Source organism: Monodelphis domestica, chromosome X (genome assembly GCF_027887165.1).
Source record: "Monodelphis domestica isolate mMonDom1 chromosome X, mMonDom1.pri, whole genome shotgun sequence".
Classification (NCBI taxonomy): domain Eukaryota; kingdom Metazoa; phylum Chordata; class Mammalia; order Didelphimorphia; family Didelphidae; genus Monodelphis; species Monodelphis domestica.
Genome location: NC_077235.1, coordinates 79,739,812 through 79,766,509, shown reverse-complemented (window position 1 = coordinate 79,766,509; position 26,698 = coordinate 79,739,812). Strand labels below are relative to the sequence as shown.

At 44.2% G+C, this 26,698-nt stretch overlaps 1 protein-coding gene across 1 annotated transcript in view; it reads left to right on the top strand.

Moving 5' to 3' along the window:
- Positions 1-2,320: 2,320 nt before the first annotated feature.
- The window catches only part of OPHN1 (oligophrenin 1), an 832,681-nt gene continuing 808,303 nt past the window's right edge, over positions 2,321-26,698 (top strand). Inside the window, exon 1 of the mRNA XM_056809750.1 lies at positions 2,321-2,880. Within this exon, the coding sequence (XP_056665728.1) occupies positions 2,727-2,880 (154 nt within the window). The 5' untranslated portion in view covers positions 2,321-2,726. The remainder of the gene's footprint in view (positions 2,881-26,698) is intronic.

Genomic DNA, 26,698 nt, shown 5'->3' with positions numbered 1-26,698 from the left:
CCCAGGGTCACACAGCTGGGAAATGTCTGAGACCAGATTTGAACCTAGGACCTCCCATCTCTAGGCCTGGCTCTCAATCCACTGAGCTACCCAGCTGCCCCCTATAATATGGTGTTTTTAACCCCTTAGCTATAATAAATATTGTTTCCAAGGCAGAAGAGTGGTAAGGGCTAGGAAGTTGGGGGGTAAGTGACTTGCCCAGGATCACACAGCTAAGAAATGTCTGAGGTCATATTGGAACCCAGACCCTCCTGTGTCTAGACCTGGCTCTCTATCCACTGAGACACCTAGCTACCCCTTTATGTTGTTTTACACACTTGTGCTCTCTTCCATCAGAGTATTAGCTCCTGGAGTGCAGGAACTGTTTTTTTTTTTTGCTTTTCTTTGAATCTCTAGCCCTTAGCACTGCTCCTATCACATAGTAGGTGTTCATGGAATGTCTGAGGTGTTCAGGGAAGACTAGCACCTCTGGAGTGAGGGATCCCTGAGCCCTTTTCAGGGTGAATTTCCTCATTGGTGGCTCCAGGAAGGAGGGGGAGTGGGGGTACAGTCCAGGCCTCTACCTCCAGGCATGTGAAGAACTCTCTTCCCACACAATGGGCTAATAAGAACAATTTGCTCCAAGGGGCCATGAAAGAGGCTCTGTGGAGCAATTAGAGCTTTTGGGCAACTCCTCTTCACTGAAATCCAATTTATTCGAGAGTCAAGACATCACAGTGTTTATTACATGTTTATTGACTGACTTGCAGACTTTACGGATGGGTGACTACATTGGGGTTGGGTCACATGAGATGTGATGAAAATCAGCTTGTCCAAGCAAGTTAAGAGCCTAATAAAAAACCAGGAGACCTATATTAGTGTCCTAGATTCGTGCTTCTTTACCTCTGTGAGCCTCAGTTTCTCCATCTAGAAAACGAGGGAATTATAAGCCCTGATCTCCAGAGCCCTTGCCTGGCTTGAACTCTCGTGATTACTGATAACCACCATCTGCTCTCCCTAGCTCCCGAGCTTGTTTATATGATGCTTTAAGGTTTATAGCCACCCCTAGAGAGACCCAATGGAAGTCTCTTCAGCCCCACTCTTTAGAGAAGCAAATAAGCATTTCTATACGGCCCGCCTACTATACAGTGTGTTCCATCCAGAGGAAACTGGGAACTTTATCTTCACCAAAGAAGAAAATGAAAGTCCGAGAGGGTGATACTGCCGTGCCTCAAGCTATGCCGACAGATGGTGGGTGGCTGCCACGGGTTTCCAATCCGTTGTTTTCCTTCCAAGTCATGTGATCCTTCCACTATAACCCAATCCTTCCCCAAGGACAGTGCAATTCTTGGGGAAGGGAACTGAGGCACGGAGGAAGCGATTTGACTTGCGTCAGATTCAAGGGCAGGGAGGGAGTCAGCGCAGCTTTCCCTCCAGATGGCCACCGGTGGAGATCTCCTAGGTTCACCGGTGCCGGGCTGCCCTAGGCTAACCAATGGCAAACGAAAGGGCAAATCGAATTAAAGTACAAAGAGAGGAGGGAAAGAGAAAAAAAAGCAGCCTTGTGTGTAATAAGTAGCCTTTCTCTACAGTGGAAAGGGTGCTGGACTTGTAGGCAGGGACGTGGATTCAAATTCCAACTGCTTATTTCCTCTTTGTATGACTGGGCAAATCACTTCCCCTCACTTGGGCCTCAGTTCCTCTTCGGGAAAAAGAGCACCCGGGCGCCTTAAAGTGGTCTGAGGTCCCCTCTAGCTCCCGATCTAGGATGTTTGGATTCCTACAAATCCAACCCAATTCTATGAAACAGGCCCCCAAAGTGGCGGCGGGGTCACTAGCACCCAGGCGGACTGTGCACAGCTGGGGCACCTGCCCCAAAGTTCCCCTAGACGGGGGAGACCAGGAAGGGATGCTCCCGGCGGGGTGGTGTCCTTTGTCTGGGAAGCAGAAAGACTACAACTCCCAGGCCGCCTCGCTTTCCAGATGGAACCCGAGGGCTCCGACTGCTCCCCGGTTTCCGCAGGGAAGCGCCGAGCTCCAGCAGCTATTGTATGGGGCTCTTTCTCCCTCGGTCTCCCTCCTCCTCGCTGGAAGGCGGGGCTTCCAGCCACGCCGCGTTAACCCTTCGCGGGCCAGCAGCCGGGCAGCGGCGGCGGGGGCCCAGGGACCCCGGGGGCTGGCTGGTGCGTCCTAGGGCAAGGGCAGGGAGGCGGCCGGAGGCTGGGACTGCCAGCGATCCCAGCTGTGGAGGCCGGCTTGGACCCGGATTCGAGGGGCCGGTGTAGCTCCGGCTCCGGAGGAGGGGGGGAAGGTTGGGAAGAGGGAGGGGCGGGCACGCCAAGGCCACGCCCCCCGGCCCGGCCCGGCCGAAGTGGCACGTTCGCGATTGTCCAGGAAGGAGTTGGGGAGGGCTCGGGAGTCACTTGAGCTGCGGTCGCTGCTCCCCTGACCGCTGGCTCGTGCACTCGGGCGGCAGAGGCGAAGTCGGGGCGCTGCGGGGGCGGACTCAAAGCATGCAGATCGCTGGGCTCGGCGGAGCTCGCCTGGGAGGGGGCGTCGGCAGCTGAGCGCCTGCGGCGGCGGCGGCGGCGGCGGCGGCGCGGCAGCTCCGGCCCTTGCGGTGCGGTGCGCTGGGCTGCGACTCACTGGCGGCTGATGCGCCCTCTCTGGGCTGGCTGGCTCGTTAGCGCTTGCGTTCGCGCTCGGTGTTGGCAGCGCACTGTGGAGCCTCGCTCGGCGCCCGCGCCATGGGGCACCCCCCGCTGGAGTTCAGCGACTGCTACCTGGACAGCCCGGATTTCCGCGAGAGGCTGAAATGCTACGAGCAGGAGCTGGAGCGGACCAACCGATTCATCAAAGACGTGATCAAAGACGGCAACTCCCTCATCGGCGCGATGAGAAGTAAGTGTCCGGTGCCCGCTGGCCACACACACACACACACACACACACACACACACACACACACACACCTGTCCGGCTTGGCACCGAGGGAGGGGGCTTCACCTGGCGCTTGGAGATCCCGCCCTAACTCCCCTCCCCTCCCCTCCCAGACAAGCCTTCGGGATCTCTGGCCTTATAAGGTCCGTGACTCCGTTGTGTGCCAGAGGACCCCCCTCCCTGGCAGATGGCTCACTCTGCCGCCATGCTCAGGGACGTGGGGCCTGGGGCCGGCTGACAGCGATCAGTCCCGAAGAAGATTTGCCGAAAGGCCCCAGGAAATGGGGAGTCGCTCGGAGGACTGTTCTTGTCTCGCTCATTGCTGTTGGCACAGTTCTGTTCGCTGACCAGCCTGGGGATCGGGTGGGGGTGGGGGCAATAGCCGGACTGCGATCTTCTCTCCAAAGTGCCTTTGGCCGGGCGTATTGGGCTTGAGCTTGCCGCTTTGAAGTCGCCGCAGTCTGTTTGAGCGTCAGTGGGGACCCCGGAGTTTTGGTCCGCCCGCTCCAGTGGCCATTGAGGAGGGCTCCAGTCTGGAACAAAAGATATGCCCTTGGATGGGTAAAGAGAGCGAAGCCGGGAGAATGGGGCTGGCGAGGTGGGGGCAGGGGATCAGTCCCTGAAGGAACCTCACTGTGCTGCCCTTCCTGGATGACCACAGCTGACTCAGAGGCTTGGAACCGCTCGGTTGTGTGTGTGTGTGTGTGTGTGTGTGTGTGTGTGTGTGTGTGTGTGTGTGTGTGTGTGTCAGTGTGTCTGTCGCGGGTGTATTTCTGCCTGCTGACGAGAGGCCCGAACTAATAAGAATAATAAACATCCACACCACCATCAGTTCAGGCAGACCCACCCTTTCTGCCAAAATATCTACCCTGGAGAAAGGAGGGTTAGGACGGGGTGGAGCAATCCTTAACTTACTTTCTTCTTGGCTTGGAAATAGATTAGGAAATGTAAAACCCCGGACAAACATCCCAGCGAATAACTTGGTTTTCTTTCTTTCTTTCTTTCTTTCTTTCTTTCTTTCTTTCTTTCTTTCTTTCTTTCTTTCTTTCTTTCTTTCTTTCTTTCTTTCTTTCTTTCTTTCTTTCTTTCTTTCTTTCTTTCTTTCTTTCTTTCTTTCTTTCTTTCTTTCTTTCTTTCTTTCTTTCTTTCTTTCTTTCTTTCTTTCTTTCTTTCCTTCTTTCTTTCCTTCTTTCCTCCTTCCCTCCTTCCCTCCTTCCCTCCTTCCCTCCCTCCCTCCTTCCTTTCTTTTCTTTTCTTTTCTTTTCTTTTCTTTTCTTTTCTTTTCTTTTCTTTTCTTTCTTTTTCTTTTTTCCCTACTCTACTTCCTAAGTGCCTGTACCTGGGCCCAGAGGGGACATTAGAGGGCAGGTGCCGTGGGGCTTCAGGGTACTCCTGAGAAAAACCCGGAGCAAAACTCAGTAATCACCGGATGAGGACCTGCTGGGCCACCTAGCTACCAGGCACTCTGCTAGGTGGTCAGGAAACTCACATTGGACTTGGGTTTAGCGCCTACTCCCAAGTGACCCTGGGCAAGTCACTTATGCCTTTTGAGCATTATATTTCCCAATCTGTAAAATGAGAGTTGGAATGGAGGTTTGAAACCCCAAGATTTGGAAGTGTGGGGAATGCAGAAAGCACATTGCTTCTTATTGCTTGGCTTCCAGGGTTACTGACCTTTCTCTTTGGAGTCACTGCTTGTGGCTTCCAGTTTGGGTCAGGTAGTCATTTTGTTGGTTGTGACTGTCTGAGGGTTTATGCAATAGAACCAGGATAAAGAGCAGCCTCCTGGCATCTGCTGGGTGCTGGGTGATTTGATCTCCCAGCCCTCCTGGACTTCTAGGACAGGCTGGGGAGTGTCTAGGCAGGATTCATTTCACCGAAGGTTAAAGAAAGGCATGTTGGGCCAAGAAGGGCAAGAAAGGAGGGTGAGGGTGGGCAGAGATAAAATGGGTTTGCTCTAATTGTTTCCTTATAAATTAGATGGTGACTTTTTAATACTATCTGAAGTCTCTAGTCTTGGAAAGAGAAAGGTTAGGGGATTTTTTAAAACCCTTACCTTCTGTCTTAGAATCAATACCATGTATTGAAGGCAGAAGAGTGGTGAGGGCTTAGGTAAGTGACTTACCTAGGGTCATGCACTACGGGATTCTTCAGACTAGAAACCCCTCAAAATTGCCTGCTGAGAGGCAGCCACAGACTAGGATTATTGAAAAAAAAAAGACTTTTAAACAAGCAGGCTATTTGGAGGGGAAGAAGATTCTTATCAACCCAGAGCTGAAAGGGACCTTGCTAATTTCCTGTACCATGCTTGCAACTATCTATAATGCCCTTTATTTTTAATATACTTTATTTTTCCTCAATTATATGTAATAATTGTTAACATTCATTTTCTCAAATGTTTAAGTTCCAAATTATCTTCTTCTCCCCTCCCTGAGATGGCAAGGAACTTTGATCTAGGTTGTATGTGTTAGTGCAAAACATCTTTAGCAAAAAGCAAAAACAAAACAAAACACCACTTGGCCTCTGCTTGAACTCCTCTAATAACAGAGAACTCACTATCTTTTTTTTTAAACCCTTACCTTCCATCTTGGAGTCAATACTGTGTATTGGCTCCAAGGCAGAAGAGTGGTAAGGGCTAGGCAATGGGGGTCAAGTGACTTGCTCAGGGTCACACAGCTGGGAAGTGTCTGAGGCCAGATTTGAACCTAGGACCTCCCATCTCTAGGGCTAGCTCTCAATCCACTGAGCTACCCAGCTGCCCCGGAGAACTCACTATCTTGCAAGACAGTTTATCCATTTTTGAGTCTAACAATGAGTTGTAAGCAAGTTTAGAAGTTAGCAAGGCCCCCTTTTTTACAATCTAGGTGTTGTACATTGTCTCTCAGTCTCCGTGGTGACCCCTTTCCCCAGTCTGTCTTTCGACACCCTGTCTTAGTCTTTCTCCCTCTCTTTCTAGTTCTATCTCTTGTCCTCTTTCTTCGTTTCTTTCCCCTTTTCACTCTCTCTCCTTGTCTTCCTTCTCTCGGTCTTTGTCTTTCTCTCTCCCTCTTTCTCTCTGTTTCTGTCTCTTCTTTATTTCTCCTCTTTTACTCTGTCTCCCTCCATCCCTCCATCCTTCTTTGTCATTCTCAATAAGTCTCTCTCCCTTTCTCTGTCTCTCCCTCCCTCCTCCTTTCTTTCTCATTGTCTTTTTCTCTTCCTCATTCCTTCTTCCTCTGTTTTTCCTTCCCTACCTCTTTCTCTCTTTGTCTCTCTATCTCTCCTTCCTTCCCTCTTTTCTCTGTATCTCTCCCACTTTCTCTCTGCCTGACTCTTTCCCCTTCTCTCTCTTTGTTTCTGTCTCAGTCTTTCCCCATCTCCCCTCTCTCTGTTTGTCTCTGTCTCTTCTTTTCTCTGTCTGTCTTTCTCCTCTCTCTGTTGTCATCTTTGTATCAGTCTCTCCCATCTCTCTCTCCCTCTCTGTCTCTGTGTTGTCTCTCCCTTCCTACCTCTTTCTCTCCATCTCCCTTCCTCCCCTTCCTCTGTCTCTTTCTATTTCCCTCTCTCACCCTTGCTTTCCCGAAACTTGCCAGATCACATAACCCCAAAAGCTCTAGATGTGGTTAGAAGAGGCCTAAGAAAAGGATGTGGGCAGATGGGCTAAGTTGCTGAGCCCTTTGTCTTCTATAGAGGCTGGATGCTGAAAATAGTGAAGGTAGGAAATAGATTTCAGCCATGAAACCACCCTCCATTTTCTCCTGTCAAGGATGTTGAACACCTACCTGCTACCTAGGATGCTTGTCCTGTCCAGACCACAGACTTATTTGTCTTCTTACTCTGTCCTTCCTTCAAAATCTATAAGCCAGGCATCTTTATTTAACATTGCTATCACTGTCACTATATCTAGATCTTTTAATGATACCTTTTGTTTTAATATCACCTTCATTTTTGGATATATCCTTTCTCCCTCCCCTAACATCTATTTAATAAATTCAGTTTATTTTTTCTATTATCAAATATTTTTTCTCCTTCTCTTTCCCCTAGAAAAAGAAAAACAAAATCCTTGTAATAAGCATAGCCAAGCAAGACAAATCCTACCATGTCCAAAAATGTGTGTCTCTTTTTTCATGTTAATCTACCACTTTTCCCAGATGGTAGGTGACCTTCTTCATCACTAGTCCTCTGGAATCATGGGTGATCATTGCTTTGATCAGAGTTGTTAAACTTTTGCAAGTTTTTCAATTTTCTACTATCCTTTGTAACAAAGCCATTTCTTGTAAATAAATAGATACATGAGAAAGAGAGAATGAATGAAGAAACGAGAGAGAGAGAGAGAGAGAGAGAGAGAGAGAGAGAGAGAGAGAGAGAGAGAGAGAGAGAGAGGAGAGAAAGAATGAAGGAAAGGAGAGAGGAGAGATTCATCAAATCTGAACACATCAATCATGTCTGAGAGTACGTGCAGTCTCCATATGGTCCCCCCCCCCCAAAGAAGGGAGCAAGATAAATTTTCTCAGCTCTAAGTTCAAGCTTGGTCTTTTTAATTACATAGCATTCAGGGCAATTAGATGGCACAATGGATAGAGTGTTGAGTCTGGAGTCAGGAAGACTCATCTTCTTAAGTTTAAATTGGGCCTCAGACACTCACTAGCTATGTGACCCTGGGAAAATCACTTTAACGTGTGGCCTCAGTTTCCTCATTTGTAAAATGAGGTGGAGAAGGAAATGGCAAACTATTCTAGTGTCTCTGCCAAGAAAACCCCCCAAAGGGGGTCATGAAGAATCAGATACTACTGAACAACAACAAGGTTCTTGGTTTGTTCCATTTCTGTTATTCTCTTCATATGTATCATGTTTCTGGCTCTGCATCAGTTCCTGTAAATCCTCCCATGCTTCTCTGAATCCTTTATGTTGTCTGGTCCTTAAAGCATAATATTACTTAATTTGTTTAATATTCTCTGATCCATTGATCAAAGGCTGCTATGAATATTTTGATGTATATAAAACACTTTTTCTGGCTTTGATTTCCTTGGGGTACAATAGGTTATCTCATTCTGGGGGTTCAGAACTGTGACTTTATTGGGATAGTGAATATCCTGTGAGGGGCCTCCCTGTACAGATGAAGGTCACCATCTGTTCACCAACTTCCCATCTTAGAGGTTTGCCTAGGGTCATGAATGATTTAGTGACTTGCCCAGGGTTACATGTACAATGATCAGTATAATATAAGGTAGTCTATGACCACACATCTAGTAAATGGAAGAGATAGGATTTGAACCCGCGACATAGAATTAGCTAAGGATTTTTCCATTCCACCGCTTTAAGAAGTTGAATTAAGCTTCTGTTACAGGCAAGTCACAGTGTTAGTTTTTGGAGAAAGAAAGACAAAAAACCCAATTTCCTACCCTCAAGCATCTTATAGTCTACTGGACGGCAAATAGGCTAATTCGTAGAAGAGAAGGCAGTAAAACACGGAGGCGGGCACCATATTCCCCGAGGCTTCTTTCCTTCCCTCATTCCCCACTCATACATGGAATAGTCTTTGCAATTAGTTTTTCTCTGTGTCCATGAGCCCATTTTAGCATTTTGTATCTGGCACTGCAAATGAGAACCTCTAAAGGTTTTTTATGAAATTGCCCAATAGAAATTGGCACATAACTGGCCAAAGTTGGCAGCAGGCTTTCTTCTAATCGGGAACCTTAGGGTTCCACATCTCTTCTGTGACGGGGCTGATTCCTGTGTAATGTTGTAGGTAACATTTCATTGCTGGTGGAATGGAAGCCTCTCTGGTGATTTGCTCCTTGAATGGATTATGCTTTTCAGTCCTGAAAGAGCCAGCCTGGGAGGCAGGAGATCTGGGTTCCATTTCTGACCTGCTATTCTTTGTCTGTGTCCTTGGGTGACTTGTTTCTTCTCTGGACCTCAGTCTTCAAATCTGTGTAAATGAAAGAGTTGGACTAACTGACTTCTAAAATGTTCTAAAAAATGTGCTAAGGCCCTTCCCAGCTCTGACATTTTGTGTTCTAAGGGCCTTTCCAGATACCAAGTGAGATACTATTTGTAAAGCACTTAGCACTGTGCCTGGCATACAGTAGGTGCCATAGAAATCCTTTTTATTAAGATGATGGTGTCCCTCCTAGGTCTGCTAGTCAATATTCTAATGTCTCTTTCAGTCCTCTGCCTTCAATCATTCTAAATTTTTGTCGAGTGACTACAACAGAGCAAAGCTCTAGGCTGAAGCTACAAAGAAAAACCAATTTCTCTTGCCCTCAGTAAGTTTCCATTGAATTCTTGGCTAGTGGATTTCAGGCTTATAGAAACCAGACTCATTTTACAGGGGAGGAAACTGAAACCCAGGGAAGAAATATGACATGTGCATCAGTCATACAAAAAATTATAGATTCAGAGGAATCCAACTTCTTCATTTTACAGAAGGGGAAACTGAGGCATCTGGAGGTGGCAGGACACAGATGTAAAGAGCATTGGCTTTGGAGTGAAAGGATTTGATCTCTTATCTCATGAGATGGTAGTCCGTTAATAAACATTTCTTCTTTTTGGGGGACATCTTAATGTACATAGATACAAGATACATTTTTTTCCTTTCATTTCCTTGTCTACTTCAAGCTCTCACCTTTCATGGGGAGTATGGTACGTTGTAGGATCAGGAGAGGCATTAGAGTTGGGATTCCAGTGGTATGGGGATCTCCTGGGTGAGGAAACGCCCTCTACAAACACAGGTCTGCACCTCTTCTACAACTTAGTCATAGAGAGAGTTGTCCAGATTGTTGGTGTCGAACTCAAATAGAAACGGGGGCCACTAAATCATACATACAGATCCTCGTGGGCCAATTGACTTAGAAAGCTACAAATAACATTATTGTATTCTTCTATATTTGTTAAATATTTCCCAGTTACATTTTAATCTGCTCATAAAGACCAGCAGTTGGATACTTATGATCTAGAACGCTTTGGTTGTGCGTACAACCAGAATGTATCAGGGGTGGGACTTGAACCCAGGGCTCACTGACTTTTTACCCACTAGAGCCTGGGAATCTGAGTCCTACTCTTGGTTCTGCCCTGACAGTATGGTCTTGGGACAAGTAGTTCCTCTTGAATCTCAGTTTTCTCATCTGTAAAGGAGGGGTACTGGAATCCCTGCTCTGCCCACCTCACCGAGGGAGCTCACGAGGGTATGGTGGGAGCTGACCTAAGGTAGAGGGACACTGAGAGTCCTCAGAAGTCTACAAACCCCCGAAGGAGCTGTGATCTCAGTGTGAGGCTTTGCTAGTGTTTTGGATGCCAGAAGGAGATAGATGTCCATCTCTAGGAATATATTCAGAACCTTTCTGGTTTGTTAGAACATGTTACACCTTCCCTCTTTCTGACCTCGCCCTCGAAAACCCAGGTTCATGGCTATACCCTGATGAAGCATCAGAAGAATTTAGGCAGAGCTGGATGGGGAGGGGGCATTTATATGGCCCAGGAAAGTTTGGGAAATTACTTGTGAAAATGGCGACTACCAACCCAGTGTGCTAATGTCCATTGGAGTCCTTGAGCCCCAATTGTACCAGCTGAGATTAACTTCTCTCAATATAAATTCAAAGCCTTATGGATCTAAAGCTGGGAAGGGGCCTCAGAGGCCACCAAGTCCAAAGCCCTCATTTTATCGAGGGGGCTCACTAAGGGGAGGGGACTTCCCTGGTACTGTAGACCTGGAATAGTCCTACTTTATTTTTACAGAGGAGGAAAGTGAGACTCAGGGAAGGAAAATCTGCCAGGAAGTTGGCAGGGCATAGAGCATAAAGAACACTGGCTTTGAAATGAAAAGACCTGACATCCTTCATCTGATGCTTACCACGGGTGTGACCCTGGGCACACAAAGTCATTTGCCCCCTCTGAGACTTGGTCTCAGCTGAGATTGACCAGACCTCCCAGCTCGAAAATCCTACCATTTTGTTTTTTACGAATGACAGGATGAGTTTCTTATCCTTGTGATGTTCAGGGTAAATATTACATTTCTTCCAATCAAGCCTCACGTTGGTTTTGCTCTTTTCAGTGGGCAGCCCCCCAAATGGATCCAATTATCATAAAAATCATAGCTAGTGTTTAGATGGAAATTTAAGGGCCAACTAAAATTCTGTTTTCTGGGAAGCTGGGAGACTCCGTGGATTGAGAACCAGGTCTGGAGACAGGAAGTTCTGGGTTCGAATGTGACCTCCGACACTTCCTAGTTGTGTGACCCTGGGAAAGTCACTTAACCCCAGTTGCCTACCCCTTGCCACTCTTCTGTCTTAGAATTGATACCAAGACAAGGTAAGGGTTTAAGAAAAAATGCTTATTGACTCGATTTAACTGATAAAGTCATTGCTTGATCTTTATATCGACTCTGTGGGGTAAGTGCTCTTTTTTAAAATCTCCATTTCATAGATGAAGAAACTGAGGCTTAAGTGACTTCTCTAGGGTCACACAGCAAGGAAGGTGTCTGAGTCCTGATTCAAACTTGGATCTTCTTGCCTGGAAATCTGCTGGTTTCCCTAGCTAGCCAATGAGCTTTTATAAAGTATTGACCCTCCTCAGCTCATGGAAGTTAGGTGAGGATGAGATGCAGCTGGTGTCTCTGGGGGAAGTAATTATCTGCTCAGCATGGGCGCATAAATGAGGTTGTGTAGGGTGGGTTTGAGTAGTCACCCATTTCTTAGGAAGTGGCCATTTGATAAAAATTACTTTTGCTCAGTGATAGTGTTATAGTCACGTAGGCCATAGTTAAACACTTTTTTTCACAACTGTGGGCAGGTTCTGGGGACAGTCCCAGTAAAGGGGTGAGGTGGGGCTGACTTCATGAGTATTTACTCATACTCCCATGGAATGCTTTTCTTTGATAAAACTAAGTCTGTTAACTCCTTTCTTTGCCTCCCCAAGAACAGCCTGGGAGCCATCTTTCCTTTAAGATGCAATTTCCTTCTATATTCTGGTTTACTTTATAGTGAGAATTATACAGGATTCACCCATTTATAGTGCCAACGGCCACATTAGCCTGTGGTCTGAAAGCTGATTCTTAGTCCCCTTGGCCCCTTTCCCTTTTACCCTGCCAGTGTTCACGAGACTGCTGGCCATGCCCTATTGTTTTTTGTTTCTTGGGCTTCCACGGCCAAAGAATTTCTCACCTAGAGAACTGGCTCCTGCTGATGAGCCCCATCATATTTAGGTAGGCCGGGCCTTGGAAAACAGACCAAGTGTGAGCTTCTCCATCATAGCGTTCATGGACAATCCAGGGTCATTTCTATGCCACCAAGGCAGTGAAACAAAAAGATACGAGGGAACTGTGGGAAGATGGCAGAATAAGGCAGGAAACTACCTGACTCTTCCCAATCTTCCCCTGCTCTAATAACTTAAAATAACACTTCAAATTGTATTTGAGAGGGACAGAATCAAGAGTTGGGGTACAGCAGTCATTCTGCCTAAGATAACTTGGGGGAATGTTAGGAAAGATCTGATCTGCTGGGGTGGTACTCTGGCCTGAGCAAAGTGCAAAGACCACTGGGCTAGAAGTGAGCACACATCAGTGAGTGTGACTGTAGAGGGGCCAGGGCTCCGCTGGTTGCTCTCACTTTGAGGAGAGCAAGAGTCCCTGGTTTTGGTTCCATGGCAGACAGGTGAGCTGATACTTTAGGCTGCTGGAGGAACCATAGAGCAGAAGAGTATTTGTTGCAGCAACAGTGATGAGGGATGGAGAGGCTGAGTCATGTGACTCAGGGGCAGAGAAGGAGTATCTGAGGTTACTCATAGATCAAGTAGTGAGCTGGAGAAGCAGTGACCACACTTAATTATAGAACATTGGAAGAACCAAAATGTCAAAGATCCCCAGATAGAGCTTAGAAAACAACAGAATGTAAAACCTAAAGCTTGAGATGTTATTCCAGCCACTGTTCCCCTACCAATTCCCCTGTAGCAGAGCCTAACCCTAAAATAAAGTTAACAGCCAAGAAACAGATCATTAAAAAATAAGTGAACAACAGAGAAATGACTTGATCTTAGAAAGATATGGTGATAGAGAAGATCAGGGTTCAAACTCAGAAGAAGATAAAACATCAAAATGGTTACTTATAAGGCTTCAAAGAAAAATATAAAATGGCCAGAAGCCCAAAAAGAGTTCTTAGAAGAGCTTAAAAAACTTAAAAAAATTTAAATAAGGGTGGTTTAGGAAAAATTGGGAAAATAAATGAGTAACACAAGAAAATAATGAAAAGGAAATCAACCAATTGGAGAAAGAGATCAAAAAACTTAAACCTTCCTTTCTCAGAACTAGATAAATCTGACAAAAAGTTAGAAATAAGTCAAAGAAATGGATAGAATTTTAAATAAGCTAAATATGATCCACGTTTGGAAAGAATTGAATGGGAACACACAGGAATACACCTTTTTCTCAGTGGTACGTGATACCTTTCAAAAATTGACCATTTATTTAGGCATTAAAAACTTTATACTTAAATGCAGAAAAACAATTATTAAACTCATACTTTCTAGATCATAATGCAATAAAATTACATTTAATAAAGGACCATGGAAACAGATTAAAAATTAACTGGATCAAATCTAGCCTCAGACAAATCCTAGCTGTGTGACTCTGGGCAAGTCACTTAACCCCTTTTCTGTAACCCTTGCCCTTCTGTCCTAGAGTTATTGCTAAGACAGAAAGTAAGGGTTTAAAAAATTAATTGGAGACTAAATAACCTAATCATAAAGAATGAGTGGGTTAAAGAAGTCATAGGAACAATAAATAATTTTATTAAAGAGAATGATAATAATGAGACAATATACCAAAACTTATGGGATGCAGCAAAAGCAGTAATTAGAAGAAAATTTATATCTCTGAATGCTTATGTCAATAAGATAGAGAAGGAGCAGATCAATAACTCGAGTATGTAACTAAAAAGAAATCTAGAAAAAGAACAAATTTAAAATCCTCATTTAAACAACATATTGGAAATCCTGAAAATTAAAAGGTGAAATTAACACTTGAATGAATAAAACTAAGAGTTGGTTTTAGGGAAAAACAAATAAAACAGATAAATCATTTGTTAATATGATTAAAAAAAGAAAATCACTGCTATCAAAAATGAAAAGAGTGACTGTGCCACTAATGAAGATGAAATTAAAGCAATTATTAGGGTTTATTTTGCCCAGTTATATGCCAATAAATTTAACAATTTAAAGTGAATGAATTTTTATAAAATGTAAACTGCCTAGATTAACAAAAGAGGAAATTAGAGTAGCTAAATAAACCTATTTTAGAAAAACAAATTGAACAGACCATAAATGAGCTTCTTAAGAAAAAAGCATTAGGAACATATGGATTTACAAATGTATTCTACCAAACATTTTCTAAAGATCAACTAATTTCAATATTAAAAAAATTAGATTACTCCATTACAAAAATTAATAATATAGAAATAGGTATCAAGTGATAACACATGTATAAGCCAGTGGAATTGCTTGTCACCTTCCAGGAAGGGGAGGGAAAAGGGGAGGGAGAGAAAGTGAAATCATGTAACCATGGAAAAAATTTTAAAAATAAATAAAAAAATGTTAAAGAAATTATTTGGAATGAAGGAGTCCTACCAAACTCCTTTTATGAAACAAATATGGTGCTAATACCTAAAACAGGAAAAGCAAGAGCAGAGAAAGAAAATTATAGACCATTTCACTATGAATATACTGATGCAAAAATCCTAAGTAAAATACTAGCTAGGAGATTACAACAATGCATCACAGAGATTATACATTGTGCCCAAGTGGGATTTATACTAGTAAAGCATGGCTGGTTCAATATAAGGAAACCTCTTAACATAATTGATTATATAAATAACAAAAGTAGCAAAACCCATATGAATCTATCACTGGCTGCAAAAAAACTTGGCAAAATACAACAAATACCCATTCCTACTCAACACTCTTGAAAGCAGAGGTACAAATGGATTTTTCTTCAAAATGATAAAAAGCATCTACCTAAAATTATCAGCTAGTATATTATTTGTAATGGGAATTGACAGGAAGCCTTTCCAATATGATAAGGAATGAAACAAGGATGTCCTTTATCACCAATATTGTTCAGTATTATACTAGAAATGCTAGCAATAGCAATAAGAAAAGAAAAAAAAGAAACAGAAGGAATCAGAATGGACAATGTGGTAATAAAACTCCTTTTTTGCAAATTATATGAGGGTATATTTAGAAATCCTAGCAATTCAACTAAAAAGTTAATGGAAACAATTTCAGTAAAGTAGCTGGATATAGAATAAACCCATATAAGTCATCAGCATTTCTATATATCACCAGCAAAACCCTACAAGAAGAGATAGTAAGAGATATCCCATTTAAAGTAATCCTAGCCAGTATAAAATACCTAGGAATATACCTGCCAAGACAAACCCAGGAACTATATGAACATAATTATAAAACACTTTTTATACAAACAAAGTCAGACCTAACAAATTGGAGAAATATTAATTGTTTGGGGATGGGCCGAGCCAATATAATTAAAATGACAATTCTACTTCAAGTAATCTCATTTAATACCATCTCAATTAAATTACCAAAAAATCATTTTATTGAGCTGGAAAAATAATAAAATTCATTTGGAAGTACAAAAGGTCAAGAATATCAAAGGAATCAATGAAAAAATATGTAAAGGAAGGTCTTGCAGTACCAGCACTTAAACTGTAGTATAAGGTGGTAATTATAAAAACTATCTGGTACTGACTAAAATAGAATGGTAGATCAATGGAAGAATAGATCTTTAATGAACGGTTATAAATGATTATAGTAACCTTGTGTTTGATAAATGTAAAGATTTCAGCTTTTGGGGTAGGAATTCACTATTTGGTAAAAATCATTGGGAAAACTGGAAAGCAGTCTGGCAGAAACTTGGTCTAAGCCAGTATCTTACACGACTTACCAAGATCTGGTCAAAAGGGATATCTGACCTAGACAAAAGGAAACTATCATAAGTAAATTAAGAGAATATGGAACATAGCACCTATCAGGTTTATGGATTTGAGAAGAATTTATGAATAAACAAGAGATAGAGAGAATTGAGATGTAAAATGGATAGTTTTGATTGTGTTAAATTAAAAAGAGTTTTGTATGAATAAAACCAATATAGCCAAGTTTAAAAGGAAAGCAGAAATGGGTGGTGGTGAATTTTTATAGCTAGTAAGGCCTCGTTTATCACATATGTAGAGAACTTTGTCAAATTAATAAAAGTATGAGTCGTTCCCTAATCGATAAATGGTCAAAGATATGAACAGATAATTTTTGGACTGAAATGGCCAAACAGCAGCAGTATCCATCACACGTGCTCTGTCAGTGGGTATCATCTGGCTATATGGGTAGCCTCTTCTCTTTTTCCTAGACTATCCAAAGTTATCCTGACCCCCTTGTCTCTTCGGACCTGGCACTCTTATAGCGACCAGCTGTGAATTCTGCCTCCTTGAGATCCACTGGCCTGCAGTGTCTCCAGCTCTCGACCTATCGTGCTCTTGGCATTGCCTTGGTTCCCTTGGGACATCCCCAACTCTAACCCAGCTCAAGTATCAAGGGGTGGCCCCTGGATTCAGCTCCCCCACCCATCTCCAAGTAGTTGATGTCACTTGCCAGCTTCTCTTTGAGCTGTCGGAAAGGGGCAGGGTTCCCAAAAACTCACTGGAGCATGGGCTCAGGCCAGACAGATGTTTTTATTTTCTTTCGCCCCAGAGCCCAGATATGACCAATTGTGCAATCCCATGCTACAAACCACTGGTTGCCCTGCAGACAGGCTAGGGCATCTTGGGCTCGAGTCCTGGCATACTGATCCACTTTACTTCTCTTGCCCAATGCACCCACACATCTGGATCTTTGTAGTCCTTTTTTTCAGACCACCATAGTAGATGAGAAATACGCTCTCTGGGGACTATGATGATGTCTGCTAACAGCTCTTTCAGGTGTTGTTCATCTTCAAGAAGGCTATTTTCCTAGAGGGCTCTAGGAAAGGACAGAACTGGCTGTAGTAAATTGTGTGCATGACATAATGAGCATTTCCCCTCATTGGATAGAATATAAGCTCCTTGAGGGCAGACGCTCTTGTCTTTTTGTCTTTGTATCTCTAGTGGCTAGCACTGTGCCCTGCTTTGTTGATTGGTTGACTGAATTGGTAGGCTGTGTGCCTCTTGTTTCCTTTTTGCCACCATGGGCCTTTTTCTTCCTACAAGCTTCCATGGCTTAGTGGATGACTGGATCCAGAGCTGGAGGGGACCACAGAGGCTATTGAGTTCAGCCCTTTCATTTTACCTATGACCAGGAGAACCCAAGTGATTTGCTTAGGGTTATAGAGCTCCTAAGTATCTGAAGTGGGAGGATATGAACCCAAGGCTTTCTGCCTCTTCAGTCCAGTGCTCTATCCATTATACTGTGCTTCTCCAGGGAGCTGAGCATTGAGTCTTCAATTGAGTCCACTCTGGCAGTACTCTAAATTAGCTGACGTTGCTTTCCATATGCATCAGTACCCCATCGATGCACATTAGGTGGAGATATTCCATGGTCATGGTGCCCACTTTTCCAATGACCATGATTTCCCTCAGGAACTTCAGGCTCACCCAGGCATAACTCCCAGATGGGTAGTCCTTGTCATTTCTTCCACAGATGCTTAAGCTGCTGGTAAACAGGCCAGTAAGGACAGTTTACCAATGTAATCCCTAAAGTGGGTAGAATACAGTGGTCGCTTTAGGTCCACCATCTGGTGCTGCAGGCCCTTCTCTACAGGGATTCCTCTCTGTGAGGATACTGGGAGTGTGGCCACAAAGGAGTCTGAGATAGTTGATGGGACACATTTTGGAACTTGGGGCTAGAGAAAATTGTGACTCCACCTCTGGAGAGTGCAGCTTCCTGGGCGACAGAGACTTCTCTGACCAAGGCCTTCTCCATCTTCTGGCGTCTTGGTACCATTTCTCCTGTGTCTCCTAGTCTGTGGGGCGTTGATATATAGCACTTCCCCCCTTCCAGTCTACCTCTCAACTAGGTGATTCTTTCTTTCCATGACGGGGGTGTGTAAGTGGGTTATCATGGACACAAGAGAGGGGCATCATCTTAACTTTGATAGATGATGCCATGGTGAGCATTCCCCACCCCTTGGCATTTGGGCAGAGGAGAGCAGACCCTTTGCCACCCTTTGTTTGTAGTCAAGCCTCTGGCACCATCATTGTGAAGGGGAAGAGATGGATGAGCAGAGGAGGATTCTGCCTTTTCTTCCCCCTCTTTCATCCCATCTACCATTCTTGGCCTCTTGAGAATCAGTGTTGTGCCCTTCCTACCCCAGAACTCAGCAACCTGGCCTACTATGGACCTGACATTGGAATAGCACCATGGTTCCTTGTCCCTTAGAGATCTGTCTGTCTCTGCTGGAGATGATAACGGCCACCATCGTTGGGAAGCAGCTGGAGAGAGAAGGCAGGCAGAAGCCCAGTGGCCATTGTGGAGAGGAAGTGCACTAAACTCTGTTGTTGCTATTGAGATATGGGAGGAGATTCCTAGATTTGGGAAGTGGGTGCTTTATTTGGCCCCTTTTCGTAGCTAATGCCTCAGATCTTTAAAGCAGCCTGGCAGTGCTACGTTCCTAGGCCTTTCTTTTGGCTCTCAAGATGAGCTGTGCCATTTGTGCTTTGTGCAATCTTAGTTTCCTCATCAGTACCTTGAAAAATAATAACCATACAAGACCTCCCCAGTGTGTTGTCTTATGGGAAAGCAATTTAGAAACGGGAAGTGCCTTCGTCATTATTGTCATTGTTGTGATTTTATCGTCTCGATTTTCATTGCCAGAAAGGGCCTTACAGGCCATCAAGTCTAACCCTCTGTTCTTCCTGAAGAGGACACTGAGGTCCAGGTAGTGGAAGGGAGTTGCCCAAGGTCACACAACTCAAAGGCAGAGCCAGGATGGGAACTGAGGGGCTTCCGCTTCCAGATGCCAAGCTCTTTTCTATTCTGCCTATACCACGGCCAGCTTGTCTGGGCACTTCTCTCTGAGGATGAGTGTGTTTCATTCTCCCTTTGAAATGGCTTGGTTGGCAGAAGTGGAGTGACTTGGTGGGAGGTGAGCTTTCTTCCCACTCTTCCTTCTCAGTTTCTGGGCTCAGCTGCTTGGCCGGTGGAGCAGACTAGTTGTAATCTAATTGGTGTGCAGCTGGGTCTCTTCCTGGGTGGATGGAGAATAGTGATATGTCTCACCACAGAGGCACCTGCCCCCTTTGTTCCATGCCCCACACTTCCTCTTCAGCTGGGTGGTTTGGGATCGCTTCTCTGCCAGGCCATTGGCCTGGGTATTTATCACGCACAGTTGTCAGTCTCATTGTGGCTATTGGGAAAGAGTCAAAGCCCCCCCCCGCCCCCCTCCCGTGGCTTTTTTTCCCCTGAAAACAAAATGCTGCAGTATGAGACTTTCAAATGTGGCAGCCCACAGGCCTAGCCATGGAATCAGTCTCTACCAGTGTGGAAACTTGGAGCCTCATCCCAGCAAGAGGTTTTCATTAAGGGCTTCCCAGAGGCAGGAAGGCCACGTTGTAGCTTCCAGCTCCCTCTCTCTGGAGCCGTGCTATTATGGAAAACCTTTTCCCTGTGAGTGGAAAAATATGTATGGATTATGCATGTGGCAGTTGACAGCTGGGGCCTACTCCTCGATTGACTCTCATTTTGCCTTCATTACGAGGTGGGAATCAAAACCATCGATGTACTCAGTAAGCTGCTGCTTGGAAATTGTGCTTTATTTAGCGAACTCAACCGGTGAGCCACCCTTTACCACAGCGGACCACTGCCTGCTTTGCAACCTAGAGCGCCGGAGAGATGCCAGAGGCACTGCGTGCCCAAAGGAACTTGCCCAGGGTCACACAGTCAGTGTATTAACTTTCACCCAAGTAGGGTTTGAAACCTGCTCTTCCAAGCTCTGAAGCCAGCTTGCTGTCCACTTCTTCAGTTTCCTTTTGTACAGGAAAAGTGGGAACCAGTGTTGATTTTTAAAAATAATACATTCCCCTATAATCACTGAACTGAATTTCATAGGATCCTAGATCTACAACTGAAGAGGAAACTGAGGTCCAGGGAAGATAAGTGACTGATCCAAAGTAACTTGGCTAGTAAGTAGCAGAGCCAGGATTCCTACTCTATTCATTCCTCTGACTCCAAATCCAGCACTCTACTTCAGCTTATGAATGACTTGGGTACCAATTATTCCAGCTGCTAAAGTTACAACTATAGAATTCTGTTAAGTTGCCATAGCAGTCACTTCAGAGCCAGCGCAGCAGCTCTATTTGGCCTGATCTCTGCCCTTTCTTCCCCACTGCTGGATCCTCAGTTTACCTTTCTCTTCCACCCTAAACTGCAGTGATTTTAATAGTAGCTGTGGAGGAAAAACCCTCCATTAGCATTGATTTGGGGATAGGGGAATTCCTTCTTCCCAAGCCTTTATGGAAGGGAGATGTACTTTTGGTATCCGAATTATGACTTTGAACCCTTCTTTCCACAACAGTAATGTTGATGATAAAATCTTTTATCATTGGGCTACATCTCTATTTTGAACTGATTGTGGTATATGCTGTAAGATGTTAGTCCGAATCTAATTTCCGCCAAACTTTTTTTCAGTTTTCCCAATTCTCAGAAACAATGTTTAAAAGGTTACTTATTGTTTAGTACTATAGTTGGTGTATTATGGGTTAAAGAGGCTTTTATATGCTATCTTGGGAACCCAGTTGTGATTTGTAGTATTTATGTTTTAACCCAACTTGCCATGACATGCTTTGCCTGCCTCTGTGACCTTTTCTCCTGCTATTCCATCTACCTTCGATGCTGTCTCCCCCTTCATGTCTTTATTTTGAAGACATGTCAGTATACTCATGATATCTTTGGTGTGGGTATTCGCTCTTGGTATAGATTTCTGTGTCTACTCCTTTTAGGTCTGTGTGATCCTTGCCCATGTCTTCTTGTAAAACTCCCATATAATCACAAGGACATCAATGGCTATCTAATTCCATAGTGGTGAACCTATGGCATGTGTGCCAGAAGGATCTGCACCCCTGCCCCTCTCTACCACACCTGAGTATATTTTTCATATCACTCACTCCTCTGCCCAGCAGCCCAATGGGAGCACTTTTATCCTCCCCTGACTTTGGTAAGGGGGTGGCTCATATGTGGCTTGAGGGTGCAGTTTGAGTATCTGTTCTCTAAAAGGTTTGCCATCACTGATCTAGTCTGACCTTTGCCTGAACCAGAAATCACTCTTCAACATGGCCAATGAGTGGTCATTCAACCTTTCTTTGAAGACCTCCAGTGAGAGGGAAATCCATTTTTCTTGTGGTAGCCCCTTCCACATGATGATGGTTCTAAATGTTAGGAACGATTGATCCAGTGTGCCAGTTCTTTGACTATATGGTGGATGTCTATGGAGCACTTCATATGTGTACCTGTTAATCCTTACTCTCACTATGCACTAGTCCGCTAGTCATACATATCCTTGATGATTCTTATACCATTTGTTATGTACAGTTAGTCCCAATGGGTATGGTAAATGAATATTGTGTGTTAGTTGCAGGTACATAAATTTGCATTATTTGGAAATACAATTATGTAAAATGTGGTCACTTGGTTCTAACCCAATGGCAGCATGCAATGTGAACTTGAATAATGTCATCCCTTCATGGGGTCCATTATTTCCACTCATCAGGACCTAACTGTACTGGGCACCATTGGCAATATACTCCAGCTTGTTTACACCCATCACACTCTTCTCCGTTTCCCTTTGGGTCACCTGCAGTGAGTATTCTCCTGGTGTTCCGGGACTCACAGCCATATGGCACCCCCAGGAGAATATTGGTGCTAAAAATATGGACTTCTTTATCTGGCATCAGTTCAGAATCATTGAAACCATTGGCCCATCTCCCAAGCTCAATCCAATTCAGTCTTTTCCTTCTTCTCTGGCATATTGTCTACCCCCAGTTCTTGTTCAAAAGATGAATCCTTATTGATTCATTTCAAACTCTACCTCTTCTGTTATGTCTTCCTTGATAGAAAGTCCCCTAAACTCCCCCATGGTTGGTTGAAAGTGGGCAGAGAATATCGGCACGTGCCCTGTATATCCTATCAAGAAGAGCAACTCTAGGGGCGCAACTAGGTGGCTCAGGAGATTGAGAACTAGATCTAGAGATGAGAAGTCCCAGGATCAGATCTGGCCTCAGACACTTCCTAGCCGTGTGACCCTGGGCAAGTCATTTAATCCCCATTGCATTAACCCTTTCTGCTCTTCCCACTTGGAGCCATTTTATGGTTCTAGGATGGAAGGTGAGGGGTTAAAAAAGGGCAACCCTGAACATGCTCATGCTTATAATGCTAGAATGGATTTTCTCATGTCTCCCTTGTCAGTATCTTTGTATTCCCATGAAGCCTTCTGGACACCCCCCCCCCGTGCTAGAAGTGAGCCCTCTTTTGATCTCTCTTGTCACTCCATTTGAATCCTGTGTGCTTATTATAGTCTGACTTCAAACTAGAGCAGCAGCTTCTCATGTTCACATTGTTATCTTGCTATGAATCTGAATAGCCATGGTGCAATGGGACGAACACTAGCTCTGGAATCAAAAGTCTTGGGTTCAAATCCTGACTTTGTCAATCCCTGGATAATTTTGGGCAAATCACTTCTCCTTGGGCCACAGTTTCCCTATCTGTAAAGTGAAGGGGTTGACTAGATAACCTCTGAGGCCCCTTCCAGCTCTAGGTTTACAATCCCATAATCTTCATTTGTTATAGAAAAGCAGAAAACCAGCATATTTTTATTATAAAGACATCTTATTTTACCAGTTACATGTAGTAACTAATTTCCACAAAAGTTTTCTGAAGTTATATGATCCCCACTCCTGGAGCTGGAACAGCATTGGATCTGGATTCTACATTCTGCATTCACGCAAAGCATATATGATCACATAAAAGAAAAACCCCAGAACAAAAACCCAAACAAAGTGAAAAATTGCATGACAAGCATTTTTTGAAGTGCCTACTATGTGTTGGGCACTGTGTTAAGCATTTAAAAAATATTATTTCAGTTGATCCTCTCAACAACCTTGGGAGATTGGTACTATTATTATAATCCTCATTTTGCAGTTGAGGAAACTGAGGCAGACATGACTTGCCCAGAGATACACAGCTAGTGTCTGAGGCCAGATTTGAACTCTGGTGACGATATTGTGTGCACATCCCCCTCTTTCCTCTCCCCGCTGCCCCAGTTGATCCCCCCTGCATGTTCACTTGACTGTGTCATTTTTCATCTTTACGTCTTCCTCAGTACCTAATGCAGTTGAGGGGGGCAGTGTGGTGCGGTAGACAGCGTATTAGACTTTAAGTAAGGAGAGGTGGGGTTGAGACTCACTCAGCTTCACCGTTTACTAATTGTACAACAAACTACTTCTCTGACTTCTGTTTTCTCCTCTATAAAACTGGGGTAATCTTGCATTATCTACTTCCCAGGCTGGGCAGAATCCAGTGAAATAACATCAATCTTAAAAGTGTTCTTGGGGCAGGTAGGTGGCTCAATGGATAGGGAGCTGGACCTGGAGTCAGGAGATCCTGCGTTCAAATCTGGCCTCAGACACTTCCTAGCTGTATGAGCCTGGGCAAATCACAACCCCGAGTGCCAAGCCCTTATCGCTCTTCTGTATTGATTCTAAGATGGAAGGTAAGGGTTTAAAACTGTTCTAGAAATATCAGTTCCAAGGCTGAGAGGTAAGGGCTAGGCAATTGGGATTAAGTGACTTGCCAGGGTCACCCTGCTAGGAAGTGCTGGAGGTCAGATTCGAACCCAGGACCTCTCATCTCTAGGCTTAGCTCTCTATCTACTGAGTGACCTAGCTTCCCTGAGCTAGTTACCTTATTTGCTTTATAGCGCTTGGTCTTCCGTGACAGCAGGTAGGTAATGGGGGTTTTCCTAAATCAAACCCACTGTTAATGTTTTCCATTGCAGGAGACAATTTCATTTGTCTGGTTGAACAAGTTGAGCAGGCTTAGTTGGATTATTGGAGGTTTGCATGGCCCATTAGGCAAGGAGACACTTGCTTGGCAAATGCTTCAAGTAGAATCCTTTAGGTACTTGGGCCATTTTAGTGGGGTGAGAGGCCCCCAAAGGAAATTTAAAATGTAAAATGGCCTCAGATCAGAGGCTCTTAGACCTGGAACTCAGAGGCCATCTACTTCAGTCCAATAAACACCTTGGAAGTACCTATTATTGGGTCAGGCAGGGCAGCTTGGTGGTGCAGTGGATAAAATGCCAGTTCTAGAGTTAGGAAGATTCATCTTTCTAAGATAAATCTCACCATAGAAACTTAGTAGCTGTGTGACCCTGGGCAGGTCACTTAACCCTGTTTGCCTCAATTTCTTTCATCTGTAAAATAAGCTAGAGAAGAAAAATAACAAACCATTCTAGTATCTTTGCCAAGAAAACCCCAAATGGGGTCACGGAGAGTCAGAAATAACTGAAACAACTGAACAATAGCATGTGCCAGGCACTAGGGTAAGCTCTTGTCTAGCCTCTTTGTTTTATAGAGAAAGACATGGAGGACCTAGGAAAGTGACTTGCCCCCAAGGTCTAGAGCTAGAGCTAGAGCTAGAAAGGATCTTAGGGACCATTTAGTCCATTCCTCTTCCTTTACGGAGGAAGAAAATGAGGCCCAAGGAAGAGAAGGGACTTGTACAAGGTCTCCCTTTGGCTCCAGTCGTGCTCTTTCCATTGTACCCCCATGAGAGTTAACATTGAGATATGAAATTGCTTGCATTAAAGCCCAGATGCTGGACTTTTCTTATTGTCAGATGACTGGAAGCCGAGAGGGAGAATTACCATGTTGGATGATGGAAATTGATACCTCCTCAAAATATCGGTAGGCTGGAAAGCTGGACTGGTTCTAATGAGCATCAGTGTAATGAGCATTTATTTTTTATGATTTAGAATTTTTTCCATGGTTCCATGATTCATGATCCCCCCCTTTCCTCCCCACTCCTGGAGCTGACAAGCAATTCTACTGGGTTATACATGTATTATTGTTCAAAACCTATTTCCATATCTTTAATATTTGCAATAGAGTGATTGTTCAAAGTCAACATCCCCAATCCTACCCCCATTGAACCATGTGATCAAGCAGTTGTTTTTCTTCTGGGTTTCCGCTCCCACAGTTCTTCCTCTAGATGTGGATAGTGTTCTTTCTCCTAAGTCCCTCCGAATTGTCCTGGATCATTGTATTGCTGCTAGTAGAGAAGTCTCTACATTCTATTGTGCCACAGTGTATCTGTCTCTATGTACAATGTTCTGGTTCTGCTCCTTTCACTCTGCATCACTTCCTGGAGGTTGTTCCAATTATGAGCATTTATTAAATAGTGTGATGATTGAAATTTTGAGAGGCAGTATTTCTGGATATTAAATTAATTCATTAATTGACTGGTCAAGTCAAATGAATATGGTCAAGTTTTTTTACTTTAGGTAATCAAAGACCTCCAAGTCCTCTGGTGTAGGTTCATAAATAGAGTTTTGAGGATTCATTATTCAACCCTTCCTTTGAACATCTTAAGACAGCGATGGTGAAACTTTTAGAGGGGCAGGTGATGTGAGAACTGCCTTCAGACAAGGGGAAGGGGAGCATCCTGGCCCTGCATTCCTCTGGCTTTCTAGTAATGAATTCTGGTGAACTCTGCTGGGGCAATGGCTTGTGTGCCCATAGAGAGGGCTCTGAGTGCCCCCTCTGGCACGTGTGCCTTAAGTTCCCCACCACAGTCCTAAGACATCTCTAATTGGTAATTAGCTAATTAGGAGGTGGTCCATCAAAACTCTCAACCCTTCCCTACCCCCATGATGGTGATAGTAGGAAGAGCATCTCTATCCCCCTTATCTATTAGTCAGGTTTTATTGGGGGGAAATAGTCCTTGGAGTTCCTAAGAACAAAGGAAATGTAAAAGTCAGTGGAGTGATTAGAACTTCTAATTCCAAACCCAGATTATAGTAATAATTCAGTGAGTGTGTGTGTATAATATTAAACTATTACCTTCTGCCTTAGAATCAATATTAAGTATTGGTTCCAAGGCAGGAGAATGACAAGGGCCAGGCAATGAGGGGTAAGTGACTTGCCCAGGATCACCCAGCTAGAAAGAGTCTGAGGTCAGATTTGAACTCAGGACCTCCCACCTCTAGGGCTGGCTCTCTAGCCACTGAGCTGCCAAGCTGCCCTGCCATGGTAGACTTTTTAATAAAGGCTTGTTGTTGGCTGAAAACATGACTTTGAAGGAGTTGGGGTCTTTTGTGCCAGCGAAAACTTTGAAAGACCATCATGGAGATGGGGGGCAGATTTGATTGGCCTGGTTTTCTGAATGGAAGTTCCATAGAGGCCAATTGTGGCTGAATGTAGGGAAAGACTTGAAAGTATTGGAAATAGTCTAAAAGATGATTGGGTTACATTGGGAGGTAGTGAGTTCCCTTTCACTGGTAGTATTTGATTGGAAACTGGATGGCCATTTGGGGATAGTTATGCTGTAAAGGGCATTCCTGATTCAGATGGGTGCTGGTCTTCGTGTCCTTTGAGATTGCTCCCAAGGCTGAGGTTCCGTGATTCTGGGAATGGATGCTGGAAACACAAGACGTTACTGCTAAGAGGACCCCTTAAAGATGATCTGGCCTTCCCGCATTCCCAGTTTATTTTATAGGTGGGGAAATTTAGGCCAGGAGAAGTTAGGTCTAGATTTGCTCAAGGTCAGACGGTAAGGGAGC